General features: G+C 43.5%; 1 protein-coding gene across 2 annotated transcripts in view; it reads left to right on the forward strand.

Annotated features, from left to right (window-relative positions):
- Positions 1 to 15,187, forward strand: part of stard8 (StAR-related lipid transfer (START) domain containing 8) — an 88,615-nt gene that overhangs the window by 37,163 nt on the left and 36,265 nt on the right. For both annotated transcript variants that reach the window (XM_055643633.1, XM_055643634.1), the window contains exons 2-3: positions 9,310 to 9,381; positions 11,913 to 11,994. In XM_055643633.1, the coding sequence (XP_055499608.1) occupies positions 9,310 to 9,381; positions 11,913 to 11,994 (154 nt within the window). The remainder of the gene's footprint in view (positions 1 to 9,309; positions 9,382 to 11,912; positions 11,995 to 15,187) is intronic.

Raw genomic sequence — 15,187 nt, forward strand, 5'->3', positions numbered from 1 at the left:
TTTTTTTTTTTTTTCATCTCAATTTTAAATGGTCTGCCCTTTATTCTTAGACTGTGGCCACTGGTTTTGGAATCCCCCAACATTGGGATCAATTTTCCTGCATCTAGCTTGTCTAGTCCTTTTTATAATTTTATACACATCTATAAGATCTTCCCTTCATCCTTCTAAATTCCAGTGAATGTATACCAAAGAGCTGAGGTAACTCAGTAGGTCAGGCAGCATCTCTGGAGGAAAAGGATGGGTGACGTTTCAGGCCGGGGCCCCTCTATATATTGTCTATATATCGTGTTGTATCATGTGTTTTAAGATTTGGATCATTGTAATCCAAATACATCTTCTCCAAGTTCCTCGGTGTTCACTGCAGCTTTCAGGGTCAAGTTTGGGTTATTCCTGTCCTTGTTAAAGCTTTTAGGAGCACCTATGCTTATTAATGTGCAAAATAATTTCATAATCTCAGTTTTGGTCTTGGCCGTTCTCCCATCTCTTATTCAGGCTATCAATATATAGCCCAATGATAACTTGTGAGAGATTGCTGTCTCTCTCTGACTGGACCCTAACCTCTTTATGCATGTGTCAATGTTCCCAGCACCTCCCAATGGATAAAAGTACATCAACAAATCGGTGACTTTGCAGGGAGTCTCTTAAATCAATATGCTATATGGATTTAGTAGAAGTCTATCACTACCCTTGTTGCAGAGCTGCGACATCTTAACATTATATTGATCATTATTTAAGCAGGATAAGAATGTGGCACTGCTGGTAGAGCTGCGACCCCACAGCACCGGAGACAAGGTCACCCACCTGACCTGGGGTGCAATATCTATGTGGAGTTTTCCCATTCTCCCTCTGACTGCGTGGGTTTCCTCTGGGTGCTCCGGTTTCCTGCCACATGCCAAAGATGTGCGCGTTTGTGCGAGTTTAATTGGCCTCTGTGTAATTGCCTCCTGATATGTAGGGGGTGGATGAGATGGTGGAAAAAAAGTCCCAAAGAACTAGTGTGAATGGGTGATCGATGGTTGGTGTGGGTTTAATGGCCTGATTCCATGCTGCATCTCATCATCAGGGCTGCCAATTCTCACGCATTGAGCATGAGCCACGCATTTCACAAAATTCTCAGCCTCTCACGCTGATCACAAATTTCTCACACTCAAAAATCTGCAGGTGCTGAAAGTTCAAAATAAAGCAAAAATTGTTTTAGAGGCGAGTAAAAATCACGAGGGGAATATATAAGGTGAATGCATAGTTTTTTCCCAGGATATGTGATTCAAGCACTAGAGGGCATTGGTTTAAAGCAGGGCTGCCAAACTACCAGCCCGCCGGATGATTTTGGGGGAAAAAATGTAGTTTAGTTTTTCCCGTGCAGATGGTGTGATAGGTTCCAGCACCAACCTCCACCAGCCATAAAACACAATGACTGGAGATGAGTGTTTTGCAACTAAGGGCAGAAATCAGAATCATGTGTTCATCTTTATTGACATGACACCATAATAAATATATTACAGAAAAAAAGAATTTAATGGGGTGGCATGGTGGCTCAGTGGTAGAGTTACTGCCTTACTACCATATGGGTTTTCTCTGGATATTCCGGTTTCTCCCACATCCGAAAGAAGTGCAGGTTTGTAGGTTAATTGGCTTCTGTAAATTGTCCCTGGTGTGTAGGATCGAACTGGTGTATGATAGATTGCTGATCAGTGTGGACTTGGTAGCTGAAGAGCCTTTTCCATATATATATGTTTTACATATATCTTAATTTCATTGAATGATATACGATTGAACATGTGGCATTATTTTCATCTTGTTTCTATAGTCAAAGGGTAAGGTTGATTGATTTATTTGTGCAGAACAATGATGGAAGTCCGACTCTTGCCTTGTTTCTCTGGGGTTTTTTTTCTCTATGTATAACAGCATGAATTATAATCTAATTTCTATACATGAATATAGTCATTCATGTGCTGCACCTATTGATCAGAGCCTGGCTCTACTGTGGAATTTAATTAGGAATGTAATTTAGCCTAACCTTATTCGTACCTAATCCAATTTAATGCATAAATGTTGCATTCAAGTGCAAGTTAAAAGACTCGTGACAGTATGCACCAGATTGCACAATTTCAAGCTGAAAAATGTGAAAGCTCCCTACCGAGGGAGGAGGGACACACCCCCCCCCCCCCCCCCACTTATCCACCCCTCGGTATGTTACGCACCCTCGCAATTTCTCACTCTTAACTCTCACCCAATGTTGGCAGCCCTGCATAATTGAGAGAAAGCAATGTGAATGGAAGAAGTAAATATATATAAAAGATGTATAAGGGAAGGAAAAAGGAGTATGGATGAGGAATGTCTATTTGTGGTTATTATTTATTCCTCTATTGTTGAGGACCAAGAGTTGGAAGCATCTATCTGTAATCTAATATGCGTGTGAAGCATTATTGCTATTTATAGGACTGTAATATTTTGGTCCACTCAGTGGAGCAGCTGTCGGAACTGCTGCCTCAATGCCAGAGATCTGAATTCAATCCTGACCTTGGGTGCTGTTTGTGTGGCTGTTTGTGTGGAGTTTGCACGTTTTCCCTGTGACTAAGTGGGCTTGCTAATGGAATCAAGGGATATGGATGGTGAAAGCAGGAATGGGGTACTGATTTTGGATGATATTGAATGTCGGTGCTGGACATTCAATGTGCCGAATGGTCTACTACTGCACCTATTTTCTATGTTTATGTTTTTATGTTTCCTCTAGTTGTGTCAGTTTCCGACCTGGTCCCAAAGACACGCGGTTAATTGGCCTCTATAAATCGCCTCTATCGTATAGGGAGTGGATAATAATAATCTTATTTATATAGCACATTTTTAGTCAACTTGCATTGACCTAATTTGCATTCGCATAATTACATTACATTTACACACAGGCAAAGGTGGGTGAAATGTCTTGCCCCAAGGACACAACGACAGATAGTATGCACTCCAAGCGGGATTCGAACCGGCTACCTTCCAGTCGCCAGCCGAACACTTAGCCCATTCGCCTCTATTGTGTAGGGAGTGGATGAGAAAGTTGGATAATGCTGAACTAGTGTGAATGGGTGATCGATGGTTGGTGTGGACTCGGTGGGCTGAAGGGCCTGTTTCTACGCTTTCAGTCAATTCAGTTAAATGTTCATTTTAAGATTTGGCGAATATTTCCAATGAGAATGTTTTTGTCCTTATTCTGGCTCCTTTGGAAGAAGCAGTTTCATTATATACTGTCTGTTGAGGAAAAAATAATCAGACAAGGCCAACCTGAAGCAGTTCAAGATAAAAAGCTGAGGAGAGCGCAAGCCAACTTGAGTATTGTGGCCAAAACTTGCAGCCTGCTGTTATGGAAAGTTACAATTTTTACAGACCACACGTGTAGCCAACAATGTTCTGTTGTCCTGAATTGCCTTGAACCATCCTTTTGATAAAAGTTTGCATCCTTTTATAATCATACATAAACAAATGTGGCTTCCTTTCCCACGACATCTGTTTCTTAAACGTGGAAATTGAAACCGAGGGAGGCAGGAAAATAGCATCAGCTTCTGTTTTTGTAACAGTGAGTGAAATATCTTGAAGTTAGCTGGCTATTGTTCACGAATGACAAACCAACTCAAGGCTCAAGTGCACTGGCTGCCTTCATTGTTCGGATGTTGTTTGAAACATAGAAACATAGAAAATGGTGCTGGAGTAGGTCATTCGGCCCTTTGAGCCAGCACTACCATTCACTATGATCATGGCTGATCATTCAGGTTCAGTACCCCGTTACTGCTTTCTCCCCCATATCCCTTGATTCTGTTAGCCCTAACAGCTATACCCAACTCTCTCAAATACATCCAATGAATTAGCCTCCACTGCCTTCTGTGGCAGAGAATTCCACAGATTCACAACTCTCCGGGTGAATTTTTTTTTCCCTCATCTCAGTCCTAAATGGCCTGCCTCTTATTCTTAAACTGTGACCCCTAGTTCTGGACTTCCTGCAACATCGGGAACATTTTTCCTGCATCTAGCCTGTCCAATCCCTTACAAATTGTGTATGTTTCTCTAAGATCTCCTCTCATCCTTCTAAATTCCAGTGAATATAAGCCCAGTCGATCCATTCTTTCATCATATTTCATCATATGCGCACACCAGCAGCATAAACAACGCGATGACTATGTGTTACAGGTTAGAAGACCGTTCACTAATAGGTGACCCAAATTTACAAATTCAATATTTGTAAATGAGTCCTGAAATAACCCCAAGGACAAAGATTCCACATTGAAATAAAGCATATATTTACTTCAGAGACTGCCCACAAAATATAATAGATGGTGATATATTCAGCTGAGACTAAATGCACCCACTATCTAGCAAGACATAATGCAGAAGAACCCTATGGTTCCCCCCCCCCCCCGCCTTAATACTATGTCTTCTGGTTCGCCATTCCCCTATTCGGGGCAAAACGCCCTTTGCCAAAAGTCGTCTTGTGCATGTTAATGCCCCTGTCCCACTTAGGAAACCTGAACGGAAACCTCTGGAGACTTTGCGCCCCACCCAAGGTTCCCGTGCGGTTCCCGGAGGTTTTTGTCAGTCTCCCTACCTGCTTCCACTACCTGCAACCTCCGGCAACCACCTGCAACCTCCGGGAACCGCACGGAAACCTTGGGTGGGGCGCAAAGTCTCCAGAGGTTTCCGTTCAGGTTTCCTAAGTGGGACAGGGGCATTATAGTCTGACGCAACAATGGTGAATGCACATATTGCATTTTTTTTTAAATTGCTAAGTTGAATCAAGATGCATTCGTAGTGGCTTCATCTCTGGTCGCTTATTGGGAATTGTATCCTTTTCCATTATTATTTGCCCAGCAACAGTTGAGTGTACTTGTGCAGTGAAGAGAGGGGAGTAATTGGATGAATGACTGCTTTCTTGGCAGGGTGAGTGAGGTAAGCTGTATGTTTTTCCAAATTCCACACGTAATGCAGTGAATCCCCTTTCCACTGAATCCTTGCCAAGAGAAACGTAGGTTTCCTTTCATAAAATGCCATCTAGTTGATGCCATTTATTTATGTTAACTGGGTCCTCTGTGGTATGAATGCTTAACTAGTGGGAAAATGTTCTATTTTGGGCTCTCTCCGTTTTGAGTATCCGGTTATACCTGTCTCCTTAGGAATGTCTTGTGGTTGGAAGGCATTGCAGGATAACGTCCAAACTCCTCTATTTCGTGCGTCATTGAGCATAGAAATGAGTCTTTTGGCCCACCACGTCCATGCCAACCATCGAGTATCCATCTGACCCTGCTGCATATTTTAGTTAGTTATAGGGTGGAGATAGTAAAAATAAATTCAGCTCTAGGAAATAATTATTAGTGCGGGGCATGGCATGGGAGACACATACTAGACTCCAGTTAATGAATAATACAGAATGATTAGAGAGCCAAGGACTTAGTCCAAATCGGAATTATATCAAAGTCTTGATTTTAATAGTGAGTGTATAGACTGATTGCTTATTTTTCATCAAGAGACTCATTTACTGGTTACTTAAAATAAGCCGGTCTTTAGACATGACTTCAGAGATACAGGCCCCTTTGGTTGAAGTCCATGCCGACCAACAATCACCCCATATGCTAACACTACCCTACACATTAGAGCAAATTGAGACTTTAGAGATACAGCACGGAAACAGGCCCTTCATCCCACTGAGTCCACACTGACCAACAATTACTTGTTCACACTAGTTCCATGTTATTTAGTTTTTTCATCCGTTCCGTACATCCTATGGGCAAATTAGACTTTAGAGATACAGCGCGGAAACAACCCCTTCGGCCCACCAAGTACGTACCGATCAGCGATCACCCCGTGCACTACTCGGGACAATTTACAATTTTATTAAAGCCAATGAACAATACAATACAATACAATATTTATTGTCATTTGAACCTCGGTGACGTTCAAACGAAACTCTGTTTCTACAGTCATACAAACAAAAACGATTTCTACTAGACACACAACCAATTTAATTCACACGAACATCAATCACTGTGAACCTCCTCCTCACTGTGATGGAAGGCAAAGTCTTTTAACCTACAATCCTGTACGTTTTTGGAGTGTGGGAAGAAACCGGTGCACTCGGAGAAAACCCACGCAGGTGGGAGAATACATAAACTCTGTACAGACAATACTCCTAGTCAAGAACTCCTAGTCAGGAACTCTTAGTCAGGCAGCGACTCTACCACTGCGCCACCATGCTGCCCGATGTCTAGATTTTAATAGTGAGTGCAGGCTAATTGCTTTTTTTTTTTTTCATGGAGAGTCTCATTTACTAGCTACTTAAAATAAACCGGACATAATTTTTACTTTAGAAAATGATTAAAGTGTATTCTGAAACATGAGACAAATCCCTTAGTGGAACAAGAATCAGTCCACCAGAGTTTAATATGAGTTTTTAATCCTAAGTGAGCTCTTGGAGGGAATGTTTCTCAAAGGGGAGAAGTAGGATACAGACAAAGTTGCAAATCAAACATTTGAGTTCTTCTGATTTGCAATAAAATTGAAAGTAAACAGCTGGAACCATCGTTTCAGAATCGAGGGTTTGTGCTGGTGTGTTTTCATGAATTTGAACTGCCCCCTGCACCCTGGTGGTGTCTGAATGTGGCATCAATTTAGGTGAGATGTCTTTGGAAATAAACTTGTTTTGAAACAAACTTGTTCAAATACTGCGGGCATGAAATACTGCTGGTAAGTCTCTGACTTCCCTTTGATCAATCCTTCTGAATGCTGGTAATTTCTTAAGGGCAGGATGATTCAGTACTGCAGATAGACACAACATGCTGCAGTAACTTGGTGGGTCAGTCAGCAGCTCTGGAGAAAGAAAAAATGTGACTTTTGGGGTTGAGACTCTTCTGCGACTTGGTCTAATCACATTGGCTCCAGCTGTAACACCTTGTGATCTTGTTCTCACTGCGCTGGGATCGGTGTGGGCTGAAGCGAAAGAATCGGTTGTAATTGACAATTCAATGTATCCTGGGGGAATGAAAGCTTGTGGTTGCCCTTCAATGGTTGTGCATTCTGCTGCCAGTCATTAAACCTTGTGCAGGAGGCTGGCTTGGTGCCTTGGAATTGCATCCAACATCTTCAAAAGAGGAGGAGAAGCTGGGACAATGTTAAACAATACCTCACACAGTGCTGTCTATCTGTTGGTTTTCGTGGTAAATTATCGGCTAGACTGTGGTATCTCCACCTGGGATGTATTGAGTTTTCAGTTCTAGTATAGTTTGTTGTTACGTGTACCAAGGTACAGTGAAAAGCTATTGTTGCGTGCCATCCAGTCAGCAGAAAGACAATACATGATTACAATCGAGCCTGTACAGTGTATAGATACATGAGGGAATAACGGTTAGTGCAAGGTAAAGCCAGCAAAGTCCGATCAAGGACAGTGTGAGGGTCACCAATGAGGTAGATAGTAGGTCAGCACTGCTCTTTGGTTGTGGTGGGATGATTCGGTTGCCTGATAATTCTTTGCATTCTCAGTGCTATGATGGTGGCATTCCTGACTGTATGACTATGCAGACTCTAACGCCTCTAAACCTTACATTGTTTGAATTGTTGTGAAATTGAAGAATGTTCAATTCTCTTCTGAATGTTAGCAGGGTACGCAGAAGAGAAGAACATGTGACAACAGCCCACTCTCCCCCCCGACCATGTGGGCAGCCAATCTTACATTGGGAGACAACTGCACTATTCTCATAGTGCTGGGGTTACATTCTCTTCAGTCCAATCATTCAGAATAGCGACACCCACAGCAATCTACGTACTATTCAGAGTCCATTGGGATCATATGGTGGGAGTTCAACATGATAGCGGGTGGAAAGAGTGCAAACCCCCCTGTGGTGGGACCGACTCGTTCCTCCAGCTGCAAAGGCAAATTGAAAAGCTTTTGTTTAATGTGCAAGCTGGAGCCAATGTAATACCAGACACCATATGTAAAGGAGAAATCAGGAAGTCTTGGTTTTAAAATATCCCAAGCTTTCATTAAGAAAGTCGTCGGAGAGAGGCGGAAGAGGCTCTAAAGATATTCACAAAAAGCTGGAGTAACTCAATGCATTTCGTTGTCTCTGTACTGTACACTGACAATGACAATAAATTGAATCATTTCATTTCATTTCAACTCGACGGGTCAGACTGTGCATCTGGAGAAAAGGGTCTCCAGAGACACTTTCTGAACCGCTGAGTTACTCCAGCTTTTTGCATCTCTCTTTGGTTTAAACCAGCATCTGCAATTCCTTCCTACACAGTCCAGACTCTAAACTGCTCATGTCCCAGGAAAGGAGCAAACGCACTGTGGTGGTTTTAAGGGGATGAGGAAGCGTGATAACGCCGAGGTATGCAAGACCACAAAGATCAGATGGCGCAGGGAATATTGAAGTTAAAGAGAAGTTTTAGAAGGGAAATGGGAAAAAAAGAGAAAACAAAACAGGATTTTAGTTTAGCTTAGAGATACAGTGTTGGAACAGGCCCTTCGGCCCCCTGATTCCACACCGATCAATGGTTAAATGCACACTAGTTCAATTCTACACACCGGGGCCAATTTACAGAAGCCAATTCACCTACGAACCTGTAAGAAAGAACTGCAGATGCTGGTTAAAATCGATTTTAGCCTACAAACCTCCACATCTTGGGAGGAATGTGGGAGGAAACTGGTGCGTCCGAGGAGAACCCACGCGGTCACAGGGAGAACGTCCAAACTCCATACAGACAGCACCCATAGTCAGGACTGAACCCGGGACTCTTAAGCAGCAACTCTACCGCTGCGCCACTGTGCAGGATAGATGAAGGGAGGTGAGAGGAAGTTTATGTGGAGCTAATAGGCCAACTGATCTGAATCTGTGCAATAAATGACCTTCATTTCTGTGTCAAATACTTTGCATATCGTAGCTGTGTGGCTGAGCAACAGTTAATTGACTACACAAAAAATGCTGGAGAAACTCAGCGGGTGCAGCAGCATCTATGGAGCGAAGGAAAAAGGCAACGTTTCAGCCCGAAACCCTCTGGGTTTCGGCCCGAAACGTTGCCTTTTTCCTTTGGGTTTCGGCCCGAAACGTTGCCTTTTTCCTTTGGGTTTCGGCCCGAAACGTTGCCTTTTTCCTTTGGGTTTTGGCCCGAAACGTTGCCTTTTTCCTTTGGGTATCGGCCCGAAACGTTGCCTTTTTCCTTCGATCCATAGATGCTGCTGCACCTGCTGAGTTTCTCCAGCGTTTTTGTGTACCTTCGATTTTCCAGCATTTGCAGTTCCTTCTTAAACAGTTAATTGACTAACTCTTTTTGTTACAGAGCAGGAGGCTAAAGACGCATGTGATTGGCTGCGGGCAGCAGGATTTCCTCAGTATGCACAGCTCCATGAAGGTGGGTGTGGCCGCAGGCCTTATTTATTTGTGTTTTGAAAGGGAGAGGACGAAGGGGAAACTGTGGCCCTGAGAAATTAGTTTTAAATCTGCCGTCTGAGAACAATGCCAACCCCCAGGATGTGTGGTATTGTCCCCGAAATCAGAAGCCGTCTTTGTGCCTCCTCTGTTTCCATCAGTTGCTCTTCTCTATTTTTTACCCAAGTGGATGTTTCTTAAGTAACATAACGGCTGGGAGGCCACAGGGATTGTAACAGTCCAAAATAGCTCATTACTGCTTCCCCCAGGACACTTAGAGACGGGCATTGAATGATCGATTGATTGAAAGATACATCATGGAAACCGGCAGACCATCGGTTACCTGCTCACACTAGTTCTACAGTATATTATCCCATTTACGCTTCCACTCCCTGCACGCTAGGCTCAATTTGCAGAGGCGTATTAACCTACAAACCTGTACATCTTTGGAGTGTGGGAGAAAACCTTTGCGGTTACAGAGAGAATGTACAAACTCTGTGCAGACAGTAGCTGTAGTCAGGATCGAACCAGGTTCTCTCGCGCTGTAAGACAGCAACTCTACCGTTGCGCCACTGTGCTGTCCATTTTGTATGTGGGCATGATATTGACCTGTTTCCAACCTGTAGCATCTCTTCAATATCCACCATAGGCCAAAAGCTTATTTGGTGGTACAGCCATGCCCTGAATGCTAATCTCCTCGCGTTGAGTTCTGCAGTCATCGTTAGTGGAGGTGGTGTTTTCTCGAGACCATTCTGCTACCTGGCTTGATGATCTAGGTACTCGTCTCCCAGGACCTGGACCAGCCTTCCCTTTCCACAGTATCAGTAGATACTCTCGAGCCACATTGGCTTCTGAAGAATCACTTCATCTGCAGCTGGAGTTCACCTGCTTGGTTTAGCTTAGTTTAGAGATGGAGTGCGAAAACAGGCCCTTCGGCCCACCGAGTCTGTGCCGACCAGCGATCCCCGCACACTAACACTACCCTGCACACACTAGGAGACCATTTACAATTTTACCAAACTTAATTAGCCTACAAACCTGTACATCTTTGGAGTGTGGGAGGAAACCGGAGCTCCCAGAGAAAGCCCACACAGGTCAGTGGGAGAATGTATAAAGTTCGTACAGAGTCGGGATCGAACCCGGGTCTCTGGCGCTGTATGGTAACAACTCTGCCACAGCATCACTGTGCTGTCCTACTCTTTAACCTGCTCTTTAAGAGCTAAAGATAGAGTTGAAGTTAAACTGGTACAGGCAAGTGCCAGGTTTTTTTTTTTTAAATTAATTCCCTACTTCATTGAGATTCCAGCATTCCTATCTTGTGGCTTTGAGATCCCTGACAAGTCATGGAGTGCCTGCTCCCTACTTTCAGAACTAATAATCCGGAGTTAACAAATGGTTAACTTCTCGATTTACTTTTGTTTTAAATATTTATTATCTATTATAATGGAGCTTCCTGTTTTAAAATTCTATACAAAACCTTTATGTGGGCACTTTATATATTTGATTAAAGCAAACATTTTAAGTGCAATAAAGGCTTGACAGTAACTCTGTGTGACCCTGGGAGGGTCGGCAGGGAACAATTACTGGAAGTAAAGCATGCAGAGAACTGATCTTTCGCCAGTTCTCCTCTCTCTTACTCAACTCTCACCCTCGGGCTAACAGCTTGCCCCTCAACGAAAGCACATGTTGTTGCTCCCTTTGGGAAAATTGCTTCCATCCCGGGAAAAGGAAATCCCAGTCATTGCTGCCTATACATTCCAGTGTGGCATTTGTTAAATCTCCGTTTGAACTGGACTGCCTGCAAAGTTGGGGGAAAGCGCTGAAATTATGTTGAGCTTACGTTGCCCTTTGGTTTCCCTTAGACCACTGCCCATACAAAGCAACCTTCATTGTGTGCAGTTCTGTCCTGAGATTGCAGCTCAGTGCTCACACTGTTCCTTCACTTCATCTGTGTCTACCGAGACATTAACTGCTCTAGACAGCCTTTTTAATCTGTACTGAATGAAACAGGACGGGTCCTGTTTAGATCATTTCCGTGACACCAAGGTCGTTACCATTTTCTATTTTACGTGCTGCAGTCACAATGCTAGAATGTTGATGACAGTTCTATATCCAACTGACCCCATGAGACTGTAACACCAGCTCCATGAGAATAGTCACAGCACTATGGATCGCACGGTGGCACAGCAGTAGAGATGCTGCCTTACAGCACTAGAGACCTGGGTTCAATCCTAACCACGAATGCTGTCTGTACAGAATGTGTGCGTTCCTCCTGGGACCACGTGGGTTTGCTCCGGGTGCTCTGGTTTCCTCCCACACTCCAAAGATGTACAGGGTTGTAGGTTAATTTACTACAGGAAGTTGTAAAATTGTCCCTAGAGTGTATTTTAGGTTAGTGTAAGGGGTGATCGCTGGTCAGTGTAGACTTGGTGGGCTGAAGGGCCTGTTTCAGCACTGTATCTCTGAAGTCTGAATACTGCACTTAGATGAATGATTTTATTCCTTATTTTTCAGACTCCCATTTTCCTATTGACATCACAGCTGTCAAGAATGATCATGATTTTCTCGACAAGGATTCATTGAAATCTGTGTGCAGGTAACTGCTGTTAGGCTTTATAAATTGTGCCCTTTGCTTCTCCATCGATCAAGATCAGAATCAGAAATGTTTATTTGTCATCTGCATTGGATATGAACTGGGACAGGTTAAGGTTTATTGTTCTTGCAAGTAACTAGGTACAGTGGAAAGCTTTGTTTTGCATGCTCTACAAACACATCCCATACATCAACCAATTCAAACCCAACTCCAATAGATCGAACAAAGGGGAAGATGCATGCTGTAGCTTTACAGATCCATTAGAATCAAAAACGACAATGAATATACCCACTATGCCTGTGGGTGATTCTAATGCATCATAGCCCAGAATCTACAGGGAGTACCGCCTCAAGAAGGCAACTAATATCAAAGACCCAGACCACCCAGGCCACGATCTCCTCTCACTGCTACCAAATGGGAAGATGGTACAGGAGCCCAAGAACCATTACCTCCAGGTCTGAAGAAGGCTCTCCACCCAAATCGTCACCCATTCCTTCTCACCAGAGACCCTCTCTGTCCCGCTGAGTTACTCCAGCATTTTGAATCTCTCTTCGGGGTAAACCAGCATCTGCAGTTCCTTCCTGCGCAATATACAATAAGTGGTCAGTTATTCTAAGTAAACTATGGTTTGATGGTGCAAAAACCATAGTATGTAGAGCAGCCGTGATCGTGCACAGTCCATAGTGGTTTGGTACGGTTGTGGCTGTTGGGTTAGGGTTGTGCAATGTGATTCAAGAACCTGATGATTAGTGGGAAGAAGCTGTTCTTGAACCTGGAGGTAATGGTCCTCGTACTCCTGTACCATCTTCCCACTGGTAGCAGTGACAAGTGAGCGCGGCACTTCCCATAGGTCCCGGGCTTTGATGCATTAGAATTACCCACAGACATAGTGGGTCACTTTGCTTCAGTCACCAATTGCATGTGCACATTAAGGTCAGTGACTGGATAGCACGCAATGAAAGCTTTTCACTCATGCCACAGTAAACTGAACTGAAACTATAGTGATTGGCATTGATATCGGAGCAAGTGTAATTGATGTATAAATTGTCCTTGTGTGTTCTCTGCTGCAAGTAGCTCCAGTGTATCCGTATATAATAAGCTGAAAGTTGCCTAAATCCTTAATGTTTGAAAATGGTGGACTCCATCTGCATCCATGTTCTGCACACACACATTTGAAACTTTCTTCTTTGAAGAGTTGGCCCAATAGAATCTTTAGCCATTGGGGACCTTGTGGAAACCATGTGCTGACATTTTGTTTCTCTTCTGATGTACGTGGAAGAGAAAAAAAGGTTGGGATATTGGAGCGGAGGTTGCAGGGTTCGAATTTACATGTAATTTTCAGCCACTGTGGTAAGTCTGAGCTGGTTTCAAGTCACGATTTGCTGACAGACAATGTGGGTACCAGGGAAATGGTCCGAAATATTATCAGGAATTTGTAAATGCAGCTGCTCACAAACTTCCTCATCTCTGCCGCTGTGTATGGCCTCCTTCCTCAGTATCAAGCAAAGCTTCCTCCTCTCGGGGAGAGGGAAGGTCACTGTTTTGTTTGCTTTGTTTTGCTGAAGCTTGCCTTCTGCTTCAAAGAGTATGCAAGAAGTGAGAATGACCCTTAGTTACCCCGATTTCCACCAAAGTGTGGTGAGCTGCTTGCGCCAAGCAGCTAGATTCTAGGTGAGACCTACAGTGGGGAAAATGTAACATTCAACTGACGTAAAGATGAGACGCATGAGATGATGTACTTTTGGCATCATTAGTAAACGCATAACAGAGTGAGAGAGGAAATAATTAATTATCAGATATACTGATCCAGAGATACTCCTGGAAGTTGTGACTAACTCCTTGTGTATGTTTTGGAAAGATCACCATTTTGTTCCAATAAGATGTAATAAAAATAAACTGCACAAGCTGGTTTACACCAAAGATTGACACTAAATGCTGGTGTAACTCAGCCGATCAGTCAGCATCAGCGACATTTCGGAACGAGACCCTTCTTCAGACTCTTGAATCTGAAGAAGGGTCCTGACCCAAATCATCAGGTGTCCATTTTCTCCAATGTTGCTTTCTGAACCGGTGAGTTACTCCAGTACTTTTTGTGTCTTATCTTAAGATTTTGTTCTGAGTTGCTTTGTGTGGGAATGTTTGAGGGCCCTGACTATTCCTAGTGCAGTTGCTGAATTGTTTTTGCACATGGGCCATTGTCTCTGCATCCCACACAGAAGCTCTTCCCTAATCTCTCTGCTTGCAGAAGCACTTCTGCATACTCGTTGGAGAACCAGACGTGTCTGCGGTTCTTCTGCAAATACAACTATCTGTAAACACAATACATTGATATGTCCCTGTAGATATAAATCTATATGTTTATCTACCAAATGAAACTGTAGTTCCACAATGATCACGGGTGCAGAAATGAATGTGAGTAGATGAGTAATTAGTGATGTTAGTGATTTCTGCTGGGGAGTTATTGTGAATTGCAACCAAGTCTGATGAAGGGTCTTGACCCAAAACGTCCCCTATTCCTTTTCTCCAGAGACGCTGCCTGACCCGCTGAGTTACTGCAGCGTTTTGTGTCTATCCAAGTTAGCAAGTGTATGTTGGTGATGGGGCCGCAAATGATTTAATTTCCTGTTGTCAATGACTTCTGCCGTGTGGTCAGTCTTTGGCAGTGGAAGGAAATCATTGCCGCATGACTATGGCTGGCAGTAAATATTTTTGAAATGCGTCTTGTGCCAAATATTCACGCTGAGCTGGTGAGTCAGTACCTAGAACCAATTCTGTGAGGCTACAACTCGCCAAATGAGAGGGGCTTCTGTTCCACCGTGTTAAAACATTTGCATCATAAAATGGCCTTGTGGGCTCCTGATTTTCATGCATTCACGTGACACCTGCTTGCTTCCAGTCAAAACCTCAGACACCTGACTGAAGCCGGAACAAATGGTGTTTGGTATGATTAACATAGAAACATAGTAAATAGGTGCAGGAGTAGGCCATTCGGCCCTTCGACCCTGCACTGCCATTCAATATGATCATGGCTGATCATCCAACTCGGTATCCCGTACCTGCCTTCTCTCCATACCCCCTGATCCCTTTAGCCACAAGGGCCACATCTAACTCCCTCTTAAATATAGCCAATGAACTTCTGTTGCAGAGAGTTCCAGAGATTCACCACTCTCTGTGTGAAAAATGGTTTTCTCATCTC

The sequence above is a fragment of the Leucoraja erinacea genome, chromosome 12 (genome assembly GCF_028641065.1).
Source record: "Leucoraja erinacea ecotype New England chromosome 12, Leri_hhj_1, whole genome shotgun sequence".
Classification (NCBI taxonomy): Eukaryota; Metazoa; Chordata; class Chondrichthyes; order Rajiformes; family Rajidae; genus Leucoraja; species Leucoraja erinaceus.